The sequence below is a fragment of the Lathamus discolor genome, chromosome 11 (genome assembly GCF_037157495.1).
Source record: "Lathamus discolor isolate bLatDis1 chromosome 11, bLatDis1.hap1, whole genome shotgun sequence".
Lineage (NCBI taxonomy): Eukaryota > Metazoa > Chordata > Aves > Psittaciformes > Psittacidae > Lathamus > Lathamus discolor.
In genome coordinates, this window is record NC_088894.1 from 7,159,769 (window position 1) to 7,183,266 (window position 23,498).

The window sequence follows — 23,498 nt, forward strand, 5'->3', positions numbered from 1 at the left end:
GGAAGCCAACTGAAATGTATCTATGTGATGGTGCTGCTCTGACCTCTTGTTCTTTTTATTGTGAAGTACTCACAATTCTAGTATTTCATGTTCAGATTAAGAACAAAAAAATAGCTTCCATACGAAATTATATGTCCTATGAATCTTATCCAAAATGCAAATTGATATAAATTCAGTCTAGTCCTATGGAGGTACCAGTTTTCCAGTCAGAAAGGAAGTTATTCCTACTCTGCATCAGGGCAACTTAAAATTATGCTATCTTTTGAAAGCTAAAATTGGGCTACAGCTGTATCCATGACCAAGGTCTGGAAAGGACCACTTAGATAGGAGAATCCAGACTGCAACACAAGGTGCATGGCTTCAGCTACCGTCCTTCCTGATGTGCGTGTTCACTGCAGGCTTTGCTGACCTGACCCAGCACCATCTGTCATGCAGGGAAGAGGTGGCAGCTTTTTGTTCTTATGGCTTCTCCATGCCCATGGCACAGGGCCCTTCTGTGCAAATAAACTAGTTTCATTCACAAGGTGCTCCTGCTGTTGCTAGGAGACCAAATCTCTGCTTGCAAGAAAGGGTATTTCCAAATTTAAAATGGCTCCTTATGTATTTGACTGGGAAATGAAGTCTCTTGTACAAATGGGCATTCACCTGCTCAGGAACAGGGAAAGGAGGTTCTTCTTATTTTGTGAAACAGATTTCAAACTTCACAATGTGAGGGTTTGAAATGCTTAAAAAAAGATCAAAGTGTTTAAACTTGTCTTTTTATAGATATATTTATATGTACATACAATGTATGGTTGTACATATCCAGAGCACAGGTATATTCCAGATGCTGTGTGATAGAACCATAAGAATTCTATATCCTTTTGAAACTCTGCTCTCAGTTTCAATTTTGTTACTGTAGCAGTGGGAAGTCGCAGCTGTAACAATGGTTGGAACTCATTGAAGTGTTGTGTAGGTACCTTTTCACCTTCAATTTATTAAAACTGAATTTGTATTGTTAATGCCTTTTTCGTTTTCCTGCCTTTCGGATGAGAGCACCAAGATGTTCTTCAGCACTCAGAACCCTGCTGCTCCTCTTTCAATCACTCTTTCTTGATTCACTGATCCAAGGAATATTTGAATATCAACACTTTAAAAACAATAATTTAATCTCTTTCCTGTGCTTTCTGCCCAAAGTTCTTCTGGGGACTCCTTATCTGCTGCCCTGATTCATGCTAATCTCCTTCTCAGTTAAAGCATCTTTAACGCTGTATTAGAGTCAAGTCAAAGCACCAATTCTGAGATGAAATTTCTTGTCGTTATTTCTTGGATGCAGTTACCTCAACCAGTTCTTCAGTTTTCATGGTGACAAGCTTAATGTTCTCATCTTGTTGGCCTTTTTCAACACTGATGATGTTTGAGGTTCTTATGTTTCCTTTATTTCCTTTTCCTTTGTACTGTGATTAAAGTCAATGGCAGCAGTGATGTACAGTTCTTTGAAGAAAAAAAGAAGCACCATTATTCTACTAACATAATGTAACATAATTGCTGAGAATAACACAGGTTCTAACTTTTTGCACTCAACACATAGATGTCGATGAAGACTGATTTATAACACCCTGGTGCTGCTGAATGTTAGATATTCCAGCAGTAGCTAAACTTGAACAAAAGGAAGAAGTTTTGTGACTTGTCCTAGGACAAGACTAGATTGCCAGCACTCTAAACCAGCTTTCTTTTAGTCTTCCCATTATTAGTTTTAGGTCGAAGTAATAATCAGCTCTTCCAAGGAGCTAGAACTCATTGAGTTCTGGGAATACATGAAGGTATAAATCCATTCCTTCTTCCATTATTCAGCTGGATAACTTTAATTGATACATACTGGAGGAACTAATGCTTTCTCCCTGGAGATGGGTGTCCTAGAGTGACTATTTCTGTGACACTGCTGCTGTTTTCAGTTTTCTTTTGTCTGTGAAGGAGTGGATGACAGGAAGAGGCTGTCAGCCTTTCTCCCACACCTGTGGTGACATTGCAAAAGCTCTTGTTCAGGCATTGCTCACAACGTTGACAGACTCCCACTCTGCTGGGGGCACCTTATTCTCTTTTCCTCTCTCCCTGTGATTCACTACTGTTGCAATGCCTCAGGAGTCCAGCTGAGCTGGCAAGATGACATAGCTGTGCTGTGAGTAATTGCAGTACAGGAACACTTCTTATTTATTGTGGTTGCACCCTACCTGTTCTTCATGTCTACCTGGTTTTGTTCTTTACCTGTTCTCTGTCCAGCAAGCTCTCAGGTTGCAGAAGGGGTGACAAAGCTACTTAAGTAATTCTACTGATACAAGTTCAGCGCAAGAATCACATGCAGAACTTATAGTAGCTTGGTCTATTCCCAGCTAATGGACAGTATGCTAAATGTGTGTGCATCCCTACTACTGCATGGATTGGCACAAAAGTTTAATGTGGGCTGTAAGAATCTACAGCACTGTTCCCTCCTTAAGGCTTCTAGTGCACTTTTGGAAATAGATGTGTTTGGTTTGGGGTTTTTTTTCCTAAACCTCAGAAAACAGGGAAGCAAATTTAGAACCTGAACCTCACCAGGTCATTAGAAATGGATCTCTCCTTTGCATGATGTTTGATCGCGGCTTCATACTGGTGCCTAGGATGGCTGGGAAAACTGCATCCCTGCTGGAGCCCTGTCAGTTGGGTGATAGTAGTTTCACAGGTAACCTTTTAGCAGTGCTGCCATAGGCTTTCCTTGACACCTCACTGCCCTTTGCCTTGGACTGATCCATGTATTTGTGTGACTGCCGGTGAACTGGCTCAGTGAATCTTCTATTCTTCCCTTTAAACAAGATAAATTTCCTGCTCTCTCAGCAGCAGGGGAACTGGGGCTGGCAAAGTGGTAATGAGGGTTTTGGGTAAGGCACTTCTGAACTCCTTGAACACTGAGAAGTTGCACAGATACAACTAACTGAATGAGTTTTCTTTCTTTTGAAGCAGCTCTTGTAATTTCTTTTATAAATAAAATCCTAACTGCTTACTTACCCGACTGCTCTTACACAAGCGATGGAGGTCTTTGCATTTTTAACCTTGAGGCTTGTTAGTTTTACTCAGATAGGCTTTTGAAAAATGCCACTCACATAAATTCCAGCCAAATAAATGCTGTGTAAATAGATTTATGGACATTTATGGAGTGTCAGTATGTGCTTCACACTCACCAGAAACTATGTTGGTGGGATCTTCATCCTTGTTTCCTGGCAGATCTAACAGGCTTCTCTGGCAAATGAGAGGCCATGTATGCAGAAGCCAAGCAGTGCAGTGGATTGGGTATTTTCCTTTATATTTTAAAAAGCATTTCTCATAATATTTTATACATCCTTTTAAAGAGACTGGTAGGGATGGATGCTTCAGGACAGGGATCTGGCACTCAGACGAAGACTGCCGGGAGCAGCCTATAGATGGCAATGTAAGCTCCTTGAATCAGGCACATTCTCCGCTCTGCATTGATGAAAACCGGTTTTCTTACCCAAACACTGAAACAGCCTGAGGTTATATTGTTCTTAGTAACACTTGGCCCTTCTAGCAACGCATCCTCTGGGGCTAGTAGTGCATCTCGAGTACTATAGCTTTTATAGTTAGAAAAGCAGCCATATTCAAACACAGCAAATAATGACAAGTTTTGATTCACAGGGAAAACTTTCTCTTTGGGTTTGCGTAGTAGTACACAACAAAATTAAATATGCCCTTGGTCCTGTGCAGGTGCTTGAAGTACTTTAGGTGTGGGTCACAGTTCCTGCTATCAGTGGAAGAGCAAATAGTCAGTAGGGAAAAAAATGCACATGCAGGTTTATACAGGTCCCACCAAGAGGAGGGTTTGACTAACACAATTTCAGGGCTTACAGCAGCCTCTGTGGTGGGATGGGGCTGCCAAGCTCACCTTATGCTATTGTTGCTGATTTTTCTTTCCTGTTCTAATGTTCAAGTTATGTTCATTTTCATCCTGAGATTCCCATGTTGAATTCGTGCTCTCTGCTTTCACCTAAAAAACTGTGAAGATAACTTCACCCACTTCCTGTGCCATGTGATGCTTTGCAGTCTTAACTTTTCCCACTCAGGTTGTCCCAGAAACATTCCTCTCTAAAGTTAAAGACACCTGCAGTTCCTCAGTGTTGGATCTGGTTTGCTTGAGGATATTGTTGCTTGATTTCCCCCAAAGTGCTTTTATTTATGAGTGAAACTGAGTCGTTTTTTCCTTGGTTGACCTGTGAACTACCATTGTAAAGGTTATGAATGATATCACTCAGCTTCTTTGTGACATGAGGTGCACCACTAATGAAACCAAGAGCATTACTTTCACGTATTGTTCAGGAACTTTGTTAAAACCTTACGTCTGTATGTAATTAACTGTAGAAATCTAGGCTAGTCCACACAACTTTGTTCCTGTCGTAGGCACCATTTAAATTAGATTGTTATCTTTTACAGAAAGATAAAGGTTATTATACTTGCTGACCACTTTACTTGCATGACTGAGAGCTGTAAAATTAACTGTCTGGTTTTGGAAATGAATGGCCTTGGGTTTTCAAACGTTCTAATCTCTAGGTAATGGCTGGGAGGTACTTCCGTTCCAGGTCACTCACTTGAGCCAGGTAATTATTACAGTTTGCAGCCCTGTTTTCTGCACCTGCAATGAATGCAGGAATAAAATTATGACCATAATTAAGAATGGCTACAAAACTGCAGTCATTAAAAAGGGTACCTAATGAAGGAGAAGCTGAAACCTCAGCTTGACAGCATTACATGTGTTTATGTGCCCTAGCTGACTTCAGTGTTGCTCAAGACTGTTCAACTTATGTCAGAAGGGCTACAGGGATAGCGAATTAATATTTATAAAGTATAGCAAATGTGCTCTAATTACCCTGATGGGCCTCCTGTGCTTTAGTTATGGCAGAACTTTATTTCTGTTCAAGTGACATTTGCTTCTAAATTAGTTGCCATGGGCAAAGGGAAAGGAGAAACCCTGTTGGATGGGGCAGAAACATCCCCTGATAATTATGGTCCTGCAGTTTCTTCACCACACTTTCGGCAGGGCTAATAGCAGTCTTAATAGCTGCAGTGATTTCTAGGGAGTATTTTGAAGACGTGAGATGCTGGAAAATGACAAAGAAAAACACTGAGCAGAAAGGGAGGAAGCTCTAGTTTTATTGTTAATAATCAATAGGCCAAACTCGGAACATTTTCAGTTTGGCAGCACAGGCAAAAATCTCCTTGACTTTATTTGTGGTGTAGAAATTTACCTTTATTTATGGTGTATGATTTTACATAGTGACTGACAGCTACAAAACAAGGAATCCTGTCCCAAGGACTTACACTCTATAATGTTACAAGACAAGACAGAACATGCACAGAGCTGAATTGATTCAGTGAAGTACAAGTTTTGGATCTAAAATGGTCTTCACTTTCCTGGTTTTTATATTATCACTGCTATGTTAAGAACACCGAGATCATTAGTAATGCTGAAATGGGAACGTTAAAATGCCACAGAGGAAGAGGTAGATGGGTGAGTGTGTAAATCTAGAGTTAAGCATTTTCAGTTCAAGCAATAGATTATTTGAAGTGTATTTTTGTTGACAGGGGTGATGTTCATCCACTGTCACGGACTCTAGTTCCATGCCTTCTGTTCTGTCTGGTTCCTGGTGGTGGCACTCTTTGTGCCTATAGGGTACCACAGTTCCACCATCCCAGAACACATTGTACTCGGGTGCTTTCTTTTCCTAATTTTTTGTCTATTTTTGGCACTCCTGTCACCTTTTGGATAGATACTAAATTGACTGCCAAATCTTGCATAAGATTAACTATCACCACAGAAGAAACTGGGCCATGTACTTTTGCAGCAACTACTGGTAGAAATGAGAATGGTGAGTAATGAATGTGAAAATGGTGAAACTCTGGTACCTGGGTCAGAGGCAACTGGTCAGGTTAGGGGTTAATGTCAGTGACCGACGTGAGAGAAGGGATTGGTGTCACAGTCTTTGAACTCACGTTTGTCACTTTGTTGTTTAATTTCTGATTATATACAGGCAATGAAATCTATGTAGGTTTAGGATTATCTGCTCCAGATTTCAGCCTGTTGCAAACCCAAAAGAGGGATATGAAATCCTGTAGCTTTGTTAGGAAAAGTATCTGTTCCTTTTCTCTTGTTTTAACTTCCTAGTCTTGTTATCTAAGCAAAAAGATCAATAATTGTATGGAACAGGACTATTTCACAGTCAGGCATGAACTGCCAAGAACTTTGTATTTGCTGCTGTTGTTTCAAACTGACCCTGACCAAGAACAAGCTGGCCTCTCTGGATCTGGATTCTTTGCGCTGCTTCGTATTCCTTGGTCCCTACATACATTGAATGAGATGTGCAAAGGACAAATAACGTGGAGTTAATGCTGATAGGTATTAGTGCTTCTCTGCAATTGAAGAGTAAGATTCCAATTCATCTGTCCTAACACTGGCCTTTTAATGTGACACCTGAATTAGGGATCTAGTTCATTCCAGGCTCCCTTAGTTAAAAAATAAACCCCAGAGAAGACTATATATCCCCAGTGCTGATTCAGATCTTTTGACGAGGCTGCTGCTTCAGGCACTTCGGTAAGTGCCTAAAATGAACTTCTACCCTCAGTCTGCAGCCTAAAGGACTGTTTGAGTGTTTGTTCAGAGAGATTCCTATGAAACTTCAGTTGCAGAGGAGAGCTGTAGCAGTAGGAATGAGAACCTTCTATAGCAAAAACATGTTTGCTTTTGCATCAGCCTGAATCCCCAGTTAAACTCTACCCGCACAAGTCATGAATGCATAGAGCACGCCAGCTTTCCTCCCCAGATGTGCATCTCATGATGTGTAAATCCGTGATTTGGTTCTGCATGATCTTTTTTATTGTTTAATTGGGCATTGGTAAAGCCTCTGACTATGGAAATCTGGAGTACTGAGTTACAGTGGAAAAAATATAAAGGGACAAATGTAGACAAGCCCTATGTATTCCTAAAGAGAAATTTCCCTAAGACCTTGACCTGTAATGAATGTTAGTGTAATACAAATTATTCCAACTCACCTTGCAAATTATGTTCCTTGATGTATAGTTAAAGAAGCCTTGTGGTTCTGTCTTCATTTATTAGTGTTGCACTCACCAAGTGATTTTTGTTGCTTTTATTACTGTTTTTGAGAAAGGATGACAGAGGAGGGAAAGATTCTGGAGCAAGTAATTTAATATACCACGTCCCCTGGAAATGCTGGTTTTATCAGGGATTTTTCTCTTTCTCAATCTCAGTGGATCCTTCCTGTTTTTTCCTGAATCTGATGATTCTTTGGTTAAATGGTTAAAATATTGAATGGTTAAAATATTTTAAAGTTATATTCCAACTAACTGTGATTGTGGCTCTTGGGACAACATGCAAGAAAGAGGTTTCCTTATACAAGTGGCTGAATTGGTACCTATATTTTTCTATACTGAGATGGTTTTCTTTCCCAGTATATACTTTCCATCACAGCCAGCCTGCTTCAGGTAGCAATGCTCATTGCCCAAACTCTGCCTTAGCTGCTGCTCACTTCTCAGACTAACCCCAGGTTGTCAAGCATACCTACACACGTGACAGTCTTTCTGTACAGTAAGAAGCACATGGAAATGCAAGGAGACTAAAACTTTATTAATCAAAATTAATACAGCTGCTGCTGTTTGATTTTATACTGTACATAGTACTGCACTATACAGAGGGTAATAGAAAGCAATGCAAGCCTCTCACTGTTGCAGACATGCACCACTATCAGTGGCAATTCAAACCTTTTTCTTCATAAAAGCACAAAGTGGTTTTTTATTGGGACTTTCTTCTTGACTGCACATGCCGCTAATGCAAAAAGGAGTGATAGCTGACTTGGTAGCTATCAGCTGTGCCACTGGAAACAGGCAGCTTTTGAATCAATTCATAATTTAACTGAATTTGACTAAAAAGTCAGGTAATACACTGTAAAGAGGCATAATCACTTTAGGCCCTCAGCCTTCACAGTAAGAGCTAGAACACAGCATGTGGGTTTCATACTAATGTGCTCTTAAGACTTATAGCTGGGTTTATTTAACATAAGGACTACAGTATGTATTGCCTCCTGTAAAACACAAGCAACTTTGTTAGAGTGATTCATAGTAAAACATGTTGAGATGCTTACAATCAATGTGCTGCCAAGTACAAAATCACATAGGGGTACCTCCTGGGCAGTTAATTTGTTCCTGGCTTAGGCAGAACAGGCAAGATGCTTTCACAGGTTTGCTCAACCAACTTCAACCCAACTTCAGGGTGATATTTTTTTGCTGCCAGACAAGGACTTTAGAGTCAAGCTATAATTTGGGATAAAAATATAAAGTCATACATGAAATAAATGAGCATTACCTTAATGGAAGGACATTGAGAGAATGGATGGACCTTCTGGATTTATTAGCTAGCATAACATGGAAATAAGCTTAGGTTTTATTTGGTAAGTCTTGATTTCTCCTTATATTCATTTACAGCTTCTTATTTATGGCTCAGCCTGTCAAACACATTCTTAGATAAGCAACTGTTGCTCACAGGACTAATCTAATTACCAGTTCTTTTTATAACGAGTGCTGACACAAAGGTAGAAGGATGTATAGCACTTGTGTTGAAGCCAATGCTACAGATGATCAAACAGTTTTGAAATTAAGTGCATTTTGGATGGAAAATGTGTCCCTTTTTTGTCACGATGTCTCTGTTTTTTGTCCAACTCTAATTAGAAAAACAAGAGTGAAAAGCTGGTTACATTTGTAGTTCTGCCACATGATTAACTGCCAAGAGTTTAGGCTTCTGCAGAAATGCTCCATGGGCATATTTACCTACTGCAGGCTAAAGAATGGTAGAGCCTTCATTACTTGCAAAGTGCCTTTTTAAATGTTCTGGAATTATTCTTCAAGAGCACATATATCAGAACACCTTCAAATGGTATTTTAAAGACAGCTGAAAAGAAAACCGGGGTAGCATGGGCTTGGCCAAACAGCAAAGGCTGAGGAACTAACTCTACCTTATTGAAAGGCCAATGTTTGTGTCCTTGGCCTTCATTCAAATCACAAACCCATCATGTATTCTGGCATTTCTAGCAACCTCCTCCAGAAATGCCAATAAGTAATAGTATTTCTGGAAATTAATCTAGAGAAACATTGGTGAATGTGATGGAAACTTCTGAATTTCCTTGGCTCCTAACTGTTAATAAGTAAAAGTACTAAAAAGGAGGGGAGGAGGGAAGGTGAAACCCTTGAGATTAGCTTTTCTTTACCTCTAAGCACACATGAAATCAAACAAATAGGTTGTTGGGGGTTTTTTAATCTCTGGAGTTTTCCTCCTGAACTGTTGTGCAAGCCAGTCTCATTCCCTCTAAAATAAATGGGAGTTCTGTCATTGATCTCCACAGAAACCTGTGCCAAACCTCAGTGTTTCACTGACCCAGTGCTCCCGCTGACTTCAGCAGGACCTGGACCAAGACACACACATGGATGAAGAATCCATGGGTGTGTTTTGGGACCTTAACTGCTATTTCGTATCCTGTTTAAAATTTTCTCCAATCCTATGATGTGTGTCATGATGGCAAAGGTATGGTTAATTAAGTCTTAAGTCCCTCCTGATTGAGGACAGTAAAGTATAAAGCTGTCAGTACCCCCCACTCCATGACTCAAATGATATTTTCTTTTCTTCACCATTGACAACTTCCCACGACCATATATTTTCTGCTCCTTCTAAAGAACCAAATGCTGAATGTGAATGGGTAGCCGAAGCTTCGATTTGCCAAGTAATGGTAGGGTGTCCCCTGGAAACAGGCCTCTTTTAATTCTATTTCATATCTGAGGTAAAGTAAAAACATGGAAACAGATGGCAGGGAATGACTGGCATCTCATCATGCATATTTCATTTGATTTGCAGCTAGTCACCTCTTGGTAATAATATTAAATGCTATAAAACTCAAAGACTTTGTTCCTGGGATTACTGCATTCAATGACATAGGTCAACACAGTAACTTCAATTCAACTTTAGCTGGTGAGCTATAAGTACATCTTGAGCAAGATTATGATACAAACAGCTCGATTCTTCTGGTATCTTTAGGGCTGACTTGCAGAGAAACATACAGTTGCTGTTGTGAATGACAAATCTCACTTAATGTTTTTTTTAAGAGCACAATGGGATAAACGTGTGTGGATATTTCCATTATGCTCTAAGGCGTTTTACAGGGAGAGATTTTCACCATCAATTTTGTTGTATTTACATTATTTATATACAAGAAGAACAAGAAAAATGGCAGCCTGTTTAATGATTATATACATCGTGATTCGGTTGGAAAAATATGTATTACAAATGGCAAAACAGCCTGACAAGTACATTATTATATGGTGTTCTATTTTTGTCAGAGACTTTTAATTCCTAAAATCCCACTGTATGATCTCAGTGAAAGATCCTATACATTATACTGGAGGGGGGAGTAGAAACAGCATAATAATAGACTTCTCAGTTCCTGGTTAATAACTCTTTTTCTTTTTTTTAATATGAGGGTTACCTTTGCAAAATGCTTCCAAAGCAAATTAAAAGATGGAATCTGATACAACAAAACATCACTTGACATCAGGAGAAACAGTAACCTAAATTTCATTCATTGTCCCTAGTCTCAGAAGAGACACTGGGGAATAAAATATCACTCCCTTGTGATGCATTACTTATCTGAGACTTTGTTTTTAGTAAGAACTGTGCTCTCCTGTACATTATTCTTTCCTGTTCTTGCTTTAGCTCAATGTAGGAGCGCGAAAACGTGTGGAAGATGGAGGTGACTGGAAATGCCATGAGGAGGATGCCACTCAGTATGCTGCTGAGTGCCACCACTTGGCCAGGAATGCTTCTGGGAACCATATCTCCATAGCCTACCGTGGTCATGGTGATGACAGCCCACCAGTAGCACGCGGGGATGCTGGTAAACTCCTGCGAGTTCGCCATCTCATTCTCAATGACATAGAGGAGTGGTGCAAACAGTGCAATGGCCACACAGAGGAAGAGCAGCAAGAGCCCGAATTCACGAGTGCACCTGCGAGCTGTCAGCCCCAGTGTCTGCAGCCCCAGGGAGTGCCTGGCCAGCCGCATGACGTACAGAATCCTCAAGGCACGGAGAATACGGAGGACCAGACCTACTTTGTCCAGGTAGATGCTCCCAGAGCTGGGCTTTTTATAGCCCACTGACGTGGTGTCTACTAGCAAAGTGATGTAGTATGGCAGAATGGCTATTATGTCGATCAGGGTTAATGGTCTCCGCAGAAATGCAAACTTGCTCTTTGCCTGGATGAATCTTAGCAGGAACTCCAGGGAAAACCATGCCACACACACAGACTCCACAATGAAAATATTGTAGCACATCTGGGAACACTCACCCTGCAGGAAAGAGGAGGAGTTTGTAATCGGCACTGGATAATAACTATTTTACTTGGTGCAGTGACAGGAAGAGAGGTTTCTGTGTTGTTTTTTTTTTTTTAAACCCAAAATATTAAAAGAATTGAAGCTGTTGCTATGGGGAAACACACTGACAAAATAGAGCAAGTTAAATGCAAACCTTAGAAAGGAACTATATATTCCACAGAAGATATTGCTCGGTAACTTCAGGCTTTCTAAATAGCAAACACAAAGCTTAATGAGGTAATAATGCAGTTGTACAGAAGAGTGCACACTAACAAAATGTTCCTTGGACATAAAACTTGATACGATTAATTCTCTTACGAGTAATTGAATTGAAAAGAGTCACATCAGATTTCAAATATTCTGTTATTTTCCCCCCTCTAAAGACAGCTGCAAAATCCGCATGGAAATCAGAACCATCAGACCTCGTACTTGTTCTGCTCTTGCCAGCGCATACCATTTTCCACCCTGAAAAGCTAACTTACCTTTTCCTCCTCCTCCCTCAGGTCAGGCATGGTGCTGATGGATAAGTTCACTGCTGTAATAGTTACAAATAAAACAGACAAACAAGCAAACACCTTTCCAGGGAGGCCAGACTGGGGTCTTTCCACCATGTCTTGCAACTTTTTCATGCACAAGCCAATTCTTGTCTCCTCTACTGTTTCACCTGTTTCATTTTCTATGAGGTCATCCTCCCGTTCATTTATTTCTGTAAGCTCCTCCATTTTTTGCAGGTATCTCCTCTTACAACACCAGTCCAAGTTGTCTTCCTCAATTCCCCAGTAGAGCAGCTCCTCTTGGAAAGACAGTGCACACATCTCACGCAAGAGACGAAGTTTTCCAACCCGCAAAAAGGTCAGGATTGTCCTGAATGCCCCTGGGTTGCGGTCGAAAAAGAATTCATTACATGTCACATCGTAATCATCACAGATGTTTAGAATGTCATCAAAATTAGTACAGAACTTCAGTTGTCCCAGACGTGTCAATGGGAATTCATCAAGCGTAGTCCAAGGGAGCAAATACTTAATGCCCCCTACGTTTATGATAATATGATGCTTCCGATCATCAGGGTGAAAGCCTTTCAGGAGATCCTCTTGAGGGTGAATTAGCTTGGCTCTTTGGTAAAAGACTCCCTTAAGTGTTTCTGTTTCTGGAAAGAATGTGTGGTGGAAGGAAGTATCTGAAGCACAGCTCAGGGCACTATAGTCGTAGTCGGAATTTTCTCCAGGTAGAACAGTCATCTTGGAAGATAACTTCACATCACTTGGCTACTTCTGCAAGTGTCTTCTGGAATAAAAAAGACCAGATATATGGGGTAAGTGAACGAAAGGTTGATTTCAAGTTTGGAACAAATGTAGTGATTAGAGCTCAAAAACATTTATAGTTGATAAAAACAATTGGAAACAAAATAGCAGTGGCTGAGTATGGTTAGAAGACCTTTGTGGTGAGGCTGGATTTGTCCAGCTGGGTAGAACTGACTCTGTCAAGGGCTGTTGACTTGTTCAGGAGCTCTGCTCAGCATATGTGTCACACTGGGTGGCTTCTCCTGTCTCAGATACAGAGGTCTAAGTTCCCAGTGGATATAGAAGGAAACCAGGAATAATCTCAGCATGTGGCAGGATATTCCTGGTTCAGAATGGAAGTATAAAAATTATGACAGTTTCACATAAGAACATAGAATTCAATTTTGTTTTGTAGAAAAGGAAATTGTATCTTTTTATTTATTACACATAAAATCTTAAGTATTTTAATACCATGAAGTATATAGAAACAATCAGAAGTCAATTATATTGTAATTCAGTAAATACACACTTCAAAAAACCAGTTGGTATAAGATTAACTTCTAAAAGGCCATATGGAAACAATTTTTGGAAAAAGACCCCCCTTACATTGACAAACACATAAAATATTTGTGTAGAGTTTATACACATTTGATGACATGGCAACTCCTTTTCTATGGCCTCATTTGCAAAAGATTGCAAAGAAATACATGATTTCTACATAGCCATTGGAATATTGTTTCAGTTATAACTGATGCCCTATATGCAGGGCATATATATAATAATCCTTACAATGGATTAAACTGTGGCTGAGAGCCAGGGTGAGTGCCTTCACCTCAGATTGTAGGAAACCAGAAAATTCTCACCATGAATTTGAAAATCACATTCAAATTCTGCTCACACAACACTAAGTGTAAAGCCTGTGGCATGAAGCGACCACAGGGTTCAAATGGGTATAAAAAGCAGTAGTGGAAATGTTAAACTTTTTGCCTCTCTAGCTCACTGTGTTTCAAAAGTCAGACGGAAAGTCCGCTCACACACAGCACTGCCGCTCGCTTTTCCACCTGTGCAATCAGCTACAGCTTAATGCGTGGAGCTGCTGAGTTTCATTTGATAAGAATATTTCTTTAAGTAGACTGTACATTAAATAGACATTAATTATGCACAAGTATTCTGACTGTCTAGCCTCGAGTTCACAGGGCAGTAATAAATATTATCCTCGACTGGCTTCACTAGCAGTACATAGTTTTGTTCTTTTCCTGGCTGTACTTACCTCCCCTTTGATACGCACCCTGGGGATATGTGCCCCTGCTAGGGTGACCTTCTTACACACAGAACTGTCGTTTGCAGAAGCTGGGGTTTATAAACGACATCAATAGTGTTACATACCTATTATAGAAGAAAAACCCATGAATACACAACAGCAAAGTATTCAAAAGACAGCTGCACTTCAGTTTAATAGCAACAGGCTTTCCTCGATGCAATGGGACTTACAAGTCTGCTTTCAATAAAGTACAATCTCAGTTCTGCTCCTGAACTTCCCAGATGGAATACACTGAAAAAAGCAGTTCCTTACCTACTGTTACAAACACGTGGCCCTGGGTGAGCTTTGGATGGAGTGGTATTTCCTGATTCCTCACCTGTAATCCTCTTTGGTACAAAAAGAAATCGTTAATTTATGTACCTTTAGGGCATGTGGATAAAGAAAACCTACAACAATATGCAAGAATGGACAAAGCCTGATTCAGATCTTCCAAGAGCTGTGGTACCATTTTCTGGCCTGAGGTAAGCAAAGAGGTAAGCTTTGTCATCTTGCTTCTGTCACAAAGTGGGATCTCTTCATTACTATCGCTAGTGACTTGATGACAGCTATTTAGCAAGTAACCTATTCTCTATGCCAAAATCTTAACTGTAATCACCTTTCAGTGCCTTATCACTACCTACTTGCTTGTATCGGTGAGTCGCTCCGTCTTTGCTCCAGAATTATGACTCTGGAAATCCCTGTGCAGGGGAGGGGCAATTCTGAAGCTCCTCTGGAAGTAATGGTGGATGCAAACAATGACAAAATCCCACCGGCCTGCACCTAAATAAACTTCCAATCAATTCTGGTTTGTCTCTTGCCTTGAGAGAGCCTGAGCAAAGGCCTGCTCACCGGAAAGTCCTTCCCTTCTTTTTTGGAAAGCACATTAACACATAACATAATCGTATTTTAAAGTCACACTCTAGGAAATTCTAGCCAACGCTGGGATTATCAGCAGAGCTTCATGACAGACGATGGCACTCTGCCATTGCCCACTGGAAAAGCTGAAGGACTCAGAGAAATGAAGGTATCTGAGGAGAGTGATAACTGGCGCAGATAGTGCTAGCTACACCAGAGGAAATATGGAACAGTTGAAATTGAAATTACACTGACATACAGTCCTGTCACATGAAGCACTCCTAATGACCTCAGAGCTGATCTTCTGCTAAAGCATTCCCAAGATACCATCAGTAGAAGTAATGCCACTGGGAGTTCAAGCTATCGGTTTGATATGGGTAAACAGGACTACCTGATATATGTTTATGTAGGGCTCCTTTTCTCAGACCAACTGCTGTGGTTTCCCCTTTGCCTAACCTATGCTTAATGCAGGGCTGGCCCAAAGAGAATAAAGATTATGACTGATATAAGACTATGGATAAATGGGAGCTGTTAACTGTTTTCCCTTCTGTAATACCAGATGATGTTGGTTAGCAACAACTAATCTTCTGAAACTCAGCCAGGAAAAATGAGGAGGCAGTTCATCTCTGTCACTGGTTTGATCTCCCACTGCATCCATTGTTGACACAATGGGAAGGAATGGGGAGAGGGGAATGTAAACGTTCAGCGTGTGGCAGACACACACTGTAACCCTGAGGCATCACCTGTGAAATGAGAGCAAAGAAACAAGAATTTCTCTCTTTGTTTCCAGCTTTTCAACCTGTGCAAGACAATAATTTGGACAAATTAATCCCCTGTGTAACACACTGAATGACTGCAGTTATAAAAGGTGGCTCCTTCTTTCTCCATAACGAGAACTGGCAAGCCCACACATCCCACGTAGGCAGCTATAGTATTTGATGCCGTACATGTGTTATTTACGTGTTCTTTGCCTCAGATACACATAGCATCACATCTAAGGGGGAAGAATAGGAGGAAATAAAGGACAACAGAAAAGATGGCCTGACTCGAAGGAACAGAGGAATGAGGAAAACAAAACCATATACTTCTCTGTATGTTTCTTGTTTTCCTCTGGAAGGAGCTTCTACAACACTGCTTTAAGAGGGAGATACCTAATTAATGGAAGGGGCTTTTTTGCTATTGAGCTTAAAAACCAAGCAAACTGTTTTAGTCATACATGGCAGACTGATGGCATTGGAGATGGCTGTAAGAGATGCATTAAGAATTGAACGCAACATACAGCATATAAGGTCAGACAAACACATTATCCTATAGCAGCAATTTTCCCCCAAATTAAACAAGATGAACTCAAAGGATATGCTGTAGCAGTAAAAATCATCAGATAAAACTGCTCTGCTTCAGTAAGGTCCAATGGTAAAACCCCTCCTTGGTTGAGTAGCATTCTGCCCTTCGAATACTTGGGAGTTAGAGAAGCCCATTTCATCTTTCCAGCTCCCCTGCTCATAATGTGTTTTCATCTTGGGAAATTGCTTCTTGCTGAGCATCGTTTCCTATTTTGTTTGTAAGCTTATTGGGGCAAGAACTGTCTCTTACTACAGTACACAATCCTGATCATTGTCCTGGCTTCTAGAAACTACAGTAATACAGAATACCTGGCCCACAGCACAGGCTCTTGGTGACGCTAAGTGGTGTGGTGTGCATGTGAAGTGAGATACAACATCTTTGAATCTCTACTGCCCTTACTCTCGGCCAAAATGTAGGGAGGATGCCAGACAATGGGGAAAGAATTATTAAAGACTCCCTTCTGCGGGAAAGAGACAGAAATCATGAGTAACACGTTAAAATTCCACTGCAAGAATCATTTCCCCTCCCAGTGTCCTCTGCAGTATTTTGAATTCTGCAGTGCATCTCTGATGTAATCAGAGCTCCTGCAAAGAGTCCTGATACTGCTCTGTGATGCAGACAAGACAAAGTTGCGCCTGGATGATAACAAGCATGCAAGGAAGATGCAGAACTCCCCCATAGACGCTTCTATCAATCTCAGTGCCTGGGACTTGTCTCTGATGCTTTTTACCATTTGTAAATTAAGTTTAAAAAAACCCAAACAACTTTCAGATTTCAGTGCAGGCTGACTATGAAAACAGTGATTTTTGGGAAAGAATTCTGTCAGAAACTGCTCTACAGTTTAGTGATCCTTCCCCTATTCTTCCCTTAGATAAAATAAGCATTTTCTTCAAGCAGTGTTAAATTCAGCTATCTTCTGACAAATTATTTCCATATGGTATCAACACTGTCAGGGTACCCTCCTGAAATACTTGAAGCTACAGTCATGCAGCTCTTCACGTAGTAAGAACAGATCTCAAACTTCAGCTCTGCTTGCAAAGTGAGCTGCCAGGCAAATCAAAGTAAAGCTTGTAAAGGTTAATGTTTAATATCAAACAAAATCATCCTGAAAACAGATCATCTGAAAAGAGATGCTCATATCTGTACATTGCTGTCCCTGAGCTGGACAGTGTTCTGCTTTTTGGCATCTTACGACAACCTACCAACTGAATTATGACAAACGTTACTCAGTGTTTGGTCTTTTATGAAGCTCAGCCTAATTCTACCGATAACAATCAGAAGCGAAAGAACTTTGCAGATAACTTACATCCCCAGGAGGATGTTCTGAAATGCATCAGAACTAACAACTGTAGTTATTATCCTGCTGTGAAGTATACTGATGTCAACAGATTTTAATAAGTCACAGTCAAAACAATCTCTTAAACATCTTCTGAAAAACAGTAAAGGATTTGTCATTGATTTATATAGATACATATTTTCCCACTGAAATGAAGATACGTAGTCATGGGAGAGTTATTTTATGCGTGTCGGTCCTTCCCCCCCCCCCCCCCCAAGTCTTTTCCCATGAAAAAAAACCCACCAGAAATACACTGCCTATCAAGAACAGTTAACTTGATGCGCCAGTGGCCAACGAACAGAAGTCAGTAATTAGATCAATGTAAAAGACATCCCAATTATTTCAAAATTAAAGCTATAAAGGACCTTCAGATCAGGCAGAGAAGAAGAAATCAGAAACACAAGCCTCCACGCTGCACTGTGCAGACCCAGGACTCGGGGAGAGGGAGAGCCGGGAAGGGGAAGACCGAGCATCACAAACCGAGCCCGATGGAGCAGCCTTGACCGCCGTCAGCCACCTCCGCGACAGGACAGCAGAACGCCGGGAATCAGCCGAGCGGTCCCGCCACCGGCCGAGCGCCTCCCGCTGCCGGCAGCACGGGCAGCCGGGGCTGGGGAGGGGATGGCGGCGCGGGGGGACAGTCCCTCTCGTCCATCCCTGCTGCGGAAGGAAACCTGTTGCTGCAACCCGCGCCAGGACGCGCACGACCCCCCCCGCCTCCTCCCCGCCCCGCACACCGCTCCAGGCGGGTAGGGCGGGATCCCGGGGACCCCCTCCCCCGCTCCTCTCCCCGCCCCGGGCGGCCCCGGCCGGGTTCTGCCTCCCGCGACGGGGCGAGGCCGCAGCCCCGCGCCTGCCGCTGCCCCCCGCACCGGGCAGCGCCGCGGCCCCGAGGCGCTCCCGGAAGGAAAGTTCCCCGGAAACTTGCCTGCGAGTTGCCCGCGGCTCCGGGCAGCGGGAGCCCCGCGGCGGGGGGGGGGGGGGGGGGGTGTCGGTGCCGGTCCGTGCGCTCCGCGCTGCGCTGCCGCTGCGCCGTGAGGCGGCGGGGGCGGCCCCGGGGGATGGGGCGGGGGGAGCCCGACCCTCCGCATGGCCCGCCCGGCGGCGGGGGACGCTGCGCACCCCGCGGAAAGCCCGCGGGCGGCAGCGGGGGCAGGCAGCGGCGGGTGGCGCGGAATCCCCGCGGGCCCGTGCTGACCGGCGGCGGGGACGGCGGAGGAGGAGTTCCCGGCGCTGCCCTCCGCGGGAGCCGCGTCTCCCGAGCAGGAGCCGTGGGCAGGGGTTGTGCCGTGTCCGCCCCAGGGAGCTTCGGCCCGCACCCGCGGTGCTGCGGACCCGGGGCGGGGGGGGGGGGCCGGACGTCGCCTCTGCCCCGCTGTCCTTCCCCCAGGGCAACTCTCGGGGAGGCTGGGAGCGGGGGGTGATGTCCACAGGTGGCATCCCGGGCTGCTGCTGTCAGCAGGAAAAGTTCTGGTGCTTTGCCTGTTCCGTGGCAGTTTTAATGATTGATTTTTCGCTTCGAGAAGTGGCGTTAAAAGGGTCCTTTAAAACATAAATCAGGACTTATCCCTCCCCCCACTGCAGAGCAGTGACTCCAGGAGAGCTAAACCTATGCCATGCTCCTGTGGCACCCTTGCGAAGTACGGAGGCGATTAACACACCAGTATCGGTTGTCAGAGATTTGAACAACATTCTGTATCTCTACTTTTAAATGAAATGTGTTTGACCTGAGTGGAAGTCACCCTGTTCGGGAATTAATCTCTGTTCAAAAGCGGTGAATTAAATGTTGGTGCCAAGGTTGAGGAGACACCAGCAGTTTAAGCTCTGACATGGACTCTAAGTGCAACCCACTCCCTTCCTATGGGCTATTGTCCCGCAGTGGGTACAGGGGTTGTGATACTTTTGGCCTCTGATGTTACCTGCTTAGGCAGTGGTCTTGGAGGGAGTTCCCTGCAGCCGAACTCCTGCACCTCGATGCAGGATGGTGACAGTCATCTCTAAACTCGGTGGGACAGGGGCTGTCTCTTATTACGATCATTGTGCACTGCTCGGGGTCTCATTTCAAGTAAGGTCCTTTGTTGCTATGGTAATACAAATGAGCAGCCTATACTATGGTAATTTTAGCAAAATACTGTTTTTTTCCCCCTAAACTAAATTGGACTGTGGTTCAGAATTGTGTGGGCACACAGGAATAGTTATGCTGATATTCGTCAACCGTAGCTGCTAAACAGCAATTGTATAGAGGGCTGGCAGCGGCCAGGCTGGGGGCATCACTTGTTCTTTTTCCCCTGATACTGCATATGATTTCTATTTGACTTTGTAAAGGTTTCTTAGCATGGCTCAGCCTTTATCTGCAGAAAGGAAGTAACCGGTTTTACTGACCACAGTGCTGTGTATAAAGAATTTTGGCTTTTGTATAATAGTCTGTAATAATCTTGTTAATGAAAGCCTGTATTTGAAAAGCCTTTGTTGATAATCGCTGTCAAAGAGGAAGGACACATTAAATAGGGTCTCTCAGGGAATAATCTGGGAACAGTTTTGGTCAGTGTTTTCTGTAATAACTTGGGTGATGGAATGGAGGGCACTGTTGGAACATTTGTAGTGTTTCCAAGCAGAGTGCAAGGCTGAGATTCAAAATGACCTTGATAAACACTGCAGCCCTCATCTGAACTCAGCACAATAAAATTCTAGAGAAAAAAATTGTGGTATGACACACAGGAAGGAATATCACATGTCAAATGAGGACTATTAGTTAGGTAAAAATACTGCAGGAGAGAATCTTGGGACTGTAGTGGATCATAGACTGTGCAGTGCTGCAAAACAGTCATGTTGCTCTGAGCTCTAGTAACAGGAGGATCGTATGCAAGACATCAGAAGGCGTTATTTCTGTTCCATTTAGGACTAGTCAGACTTGGCTGAAGCACTCTATCCAGTTTCAAACGTTACACTTACTCTTAAAGAAAGATGTAGGCAAACAAGATAGGAAAACAGCAACCAAAGCTGTGAGAGGCTCAGGAAATGGAAGTGACGTGGAAAGATGGAATTTGATTATTTCATCTGGAAAAGAAGACCCAACGTAAGGACATGGCAACTGTCTTCAGATGTAGAAACACATTTATAAAGATGACAGTAAACTGTTGTTCTGTGACCACCAATGCCAGGATAAAAAGCAATTTTCTAAAGTGCAATAAGGGAGATTACTCTAGATAGCAGGAAAAAGCCCCAAACAAACAAAACCATTACTGTGTGAGTAGCTGCGATCTAAAGAGGTTGTAAATCTGTTCAGTGAAGACTTAAATAAACGGTTAGATAAACAGCTATCAGGAGAGGCTGTAGCATGCCTGACCCTGCCTCAGGGCAGGGGAGAGTTTCAGTGATCTGAGACACTTCCCAGCCCATATTTCTATGATTTGCGGCTGTCCAACAAGCTGTATCTATCGTGTCAGGAAGAGCCATGGCAGCACGGCACAAAAAGAGAACTCGTTACCACCTCAAATGTTTAATGCGGTGGTTTTAGTATTTAATAAGTCACACCTGACTGTGCTATTCAGATCAGTATCTGATTAATATCTGGAGACCATGAGTGGCTCACGGGGAGAGACAGAGAGCAGGAACTACCCATTGCAAGTAAGCAGTTTTCAAATCCAATTCTGAGCAATAATGACTGAAAATCATTACTACTTGGTAGTCAGTGCAAATATAAATGTCCTGCAACTTGTCTGGGACTCACTGTAGAAGTCACCACCTCATTTGGACACTTGGTTGGCAGATTCAGGTGAGGTCAAGGCATTGACATTGGTATAAGACATGAAAGTCAGGTGAGGTCCCTGGCTGTGGTCAATGTTAATTCTGTTCTGGCAAATGAAGGTCTTTACTCCTCAGGCATGTCTTGCCTGCATCCTTCATGAGCACAGAGCTCATGTGAAAAACTGAAGTGATGCATGCCCTTGAAGATAAGAAGTAATGCACTAGAAGTTTCCCTGTAGCGATAAGCTGACTGCATGGCCAACCGGCTGAGGATTCCCAGAGTAAATCTACCACTCCGTGCTCCCTGAGGAATTAGCATTGCCGCAGAGAAAAATTTTAATCCCACTTTCATTACTGTTGTAGCCTGTGGCTGCTTTCCCTTCTGTTCCTTTGATTGTTGACATTGAAATCCTGTTCTATCGTTTCTCTGGCTCTTGCGGATAATTCCAGCACTGTTCTGCAGTCAGGAGCAGTGCTGCCAGCAAAACAAGGTATTGCAACTTCACAGCACCTTTCACCTCTCACTTTCCAAACAAAGCAAGAGGCTAAATTAATTTCTTATAAAACAGAACTTAAATATCTACAAGGCTGAAAGGTGAGAATTTTCAAACCCAATCTACAGACCAAGGATTATTCACCAAAGTTATTCATCAGAAAATTGCAACTAATGAATACATTACAAAAATGCCATCTGTTTGAGGAAAGCTCTGTAAACAGAGAGAAGCAAACCTTTCTGAATAAATCATGGGCGGTGAATTATCCACCTGGTCTTAGAAAACTTAATGCTTTTGTCTTTTAAGGATGTTATAGAATGTGTATGCAGAATATTAGGCTGAAAGTGGATAGCGCAGGCTGCTGTCGATAGAGGTTCAAAACAGTCTCAGAAAAGAACATGTCAAAACCCATGATACCATCTGATGCGTGTCAGTGGCTTTCTCAAACTGAACAAGGGAATTTCTTCAAGAAGAAGGAAATCTGTCCCTTTATTTCTGCTTATACTCAGATCCATTTGTACCTTGATTTCTGCTATTATAGGAAGAAAAATGGTACTTATGATTTTTGTATTGCTTACAGACTTGTAAGGGGAGTGAGAGTGCAACCACTTTAGCCATTAGCACCATCCACAGGAAAGGAAGCAGGAAACATCTGTCAACCCTCAGCTCTATCAGCACTTTCAATGTGACAGTCCTACTGGGAAAGAGGAGCTTTAAGTGGCTAAAGATTAGGCTACTGATCATGGCTGTGGGCGCTAGTGGGACCTCATGGTTCACTCTACGCAGCTGTTCATCTGGTTTCAGACAACAGCAATTTGATGGGATGCTGGGCATGCTGCTATTCAGCAGCTCTCCTAAAAAGGACTTGGAGGCCTTGGTAGACCACAAGCTGAACACGATCCAGCAAAGTGCCTTGTTTGCAGAGAAAGCCAACAGCATCTTGGGATGTAACAAGAGGAACCCATCTGAATCAGGAGCTGTGTTTGCTTGCCTTTCCTTGGCCCTCATTAGATGACTTCTAGAATACTGCATCCAGTTTTGGCTACTCAGAACAGGGGAAACATCCATCGACTGGACTGAGTTTAACAGAGGGCCACCAAGATGGTCAGTAGTTGGAGTACATGCTCTGCTGCAGGGCTGAAGGAAATTGGGCTAGTCCAGCCTGGAGAAGAGCAGGCTTTGGGGAGATGTGGTAGCTTCCAATATCAACAAGAAGGTTGTCAGAAAGACTGAATCAGGCTCTTCATAGTGGTGCATGGCAGGAGGACAGGAGATAACAGTCGTAAACTGAAACGAGAGTAAGGAAAAACTTCTTTCCCGTGAGGACAGTCAAGCAGTGGAGCAGCCAGAGCACTCCCGCTGTCTCCATCTGTGGGGATTTTCAGACATGAATTGGATTATGCACTGAGCAACCAAATCTGCTCTCGCAGCTAACCCTGCCTTGTGCAGGAGGCTAGACTAGAGACCGCCTGAAGTCTCTTCTAGCCTGAGCAATTCTGGGTTTCGGTGGGAATTGCTGTTTGAAATACTACTGCCATTGTCAGCTTCCCCTGAGGAGTTCAGGGCGGCTGCTGTGAGGGGAGGTCTGTCCCGTCAAGGTAAGCAGATCGCATGCTGGCTGCAGGTAGATCCTATTCTTTTGTCACTGCACCATGATACATTTATTTGCTGATTTATGGCCCATGCGGGCATT

At 42.8% G+C, this 23,498-nt stretch overlaps 1 protein-coding gene across 8 annotated transcripts; it reads right to left on the bottom strand.

The window, feature by feature from the left end:
• Positions 1-5,155: 5,155 nt before the first annotated feature.
• On the bottom strand, positions 5,156-18,290 carry KCNG1 (potassium voltage-gated channel modifier subfamily G member 1). Of its 8 annotated transcripts, none has more exons than XM_065691539.1 (3): positions 18,045-18,290; positions 11,932-14,079; positions 5,156-11,425 (listed from the first exon to the last, which is right to left on the bottom strand). In XM_065691539.1, exons 2-3 carry the CDS (start codon positions 12,685-12,687, stop codon positions 10,655-10,657), a joined length of 1,527 nt encoding a protein of 508 aa, XP_065547611.1. In that variant the 5' UTR covers positions 12,688-14,079; positions 18,045-18,290; the 3' UTR covers positions 5,156-10,654. The 8 variants fall into 8 exon arrangements, with proteins under 8 accessions (XP_065547611.1, XP_065547608.1, XP_065547607.1 ...); XM_065691536.1 differs by having other exon boundaries at positions 11,932-14,115; XM_065691535.1 differs by having other exon boundaries at positions 11,932-14,376.
• Positions 18,291-23,498: the final 5,208 nt, after the last annotated feature.

Excerpts from the sequence above, each read along its gene's own strand:
- KCNG1 (XM_065691539.1), bottom strand. The coding sequence starts at position 12,687 with ATGACTGTTCTACCTGGAGAAAATTCCGACTACGACTATAGTGCCCTG. Across the intron at positions 11,426-11,931 it reads TGAGGGAGGAGGAGGAAAAG|GGTGAGTGTTCCCAGATGTG; the intron begins GTAAGTTAGCTT and ends TCTTTCCTGCAG.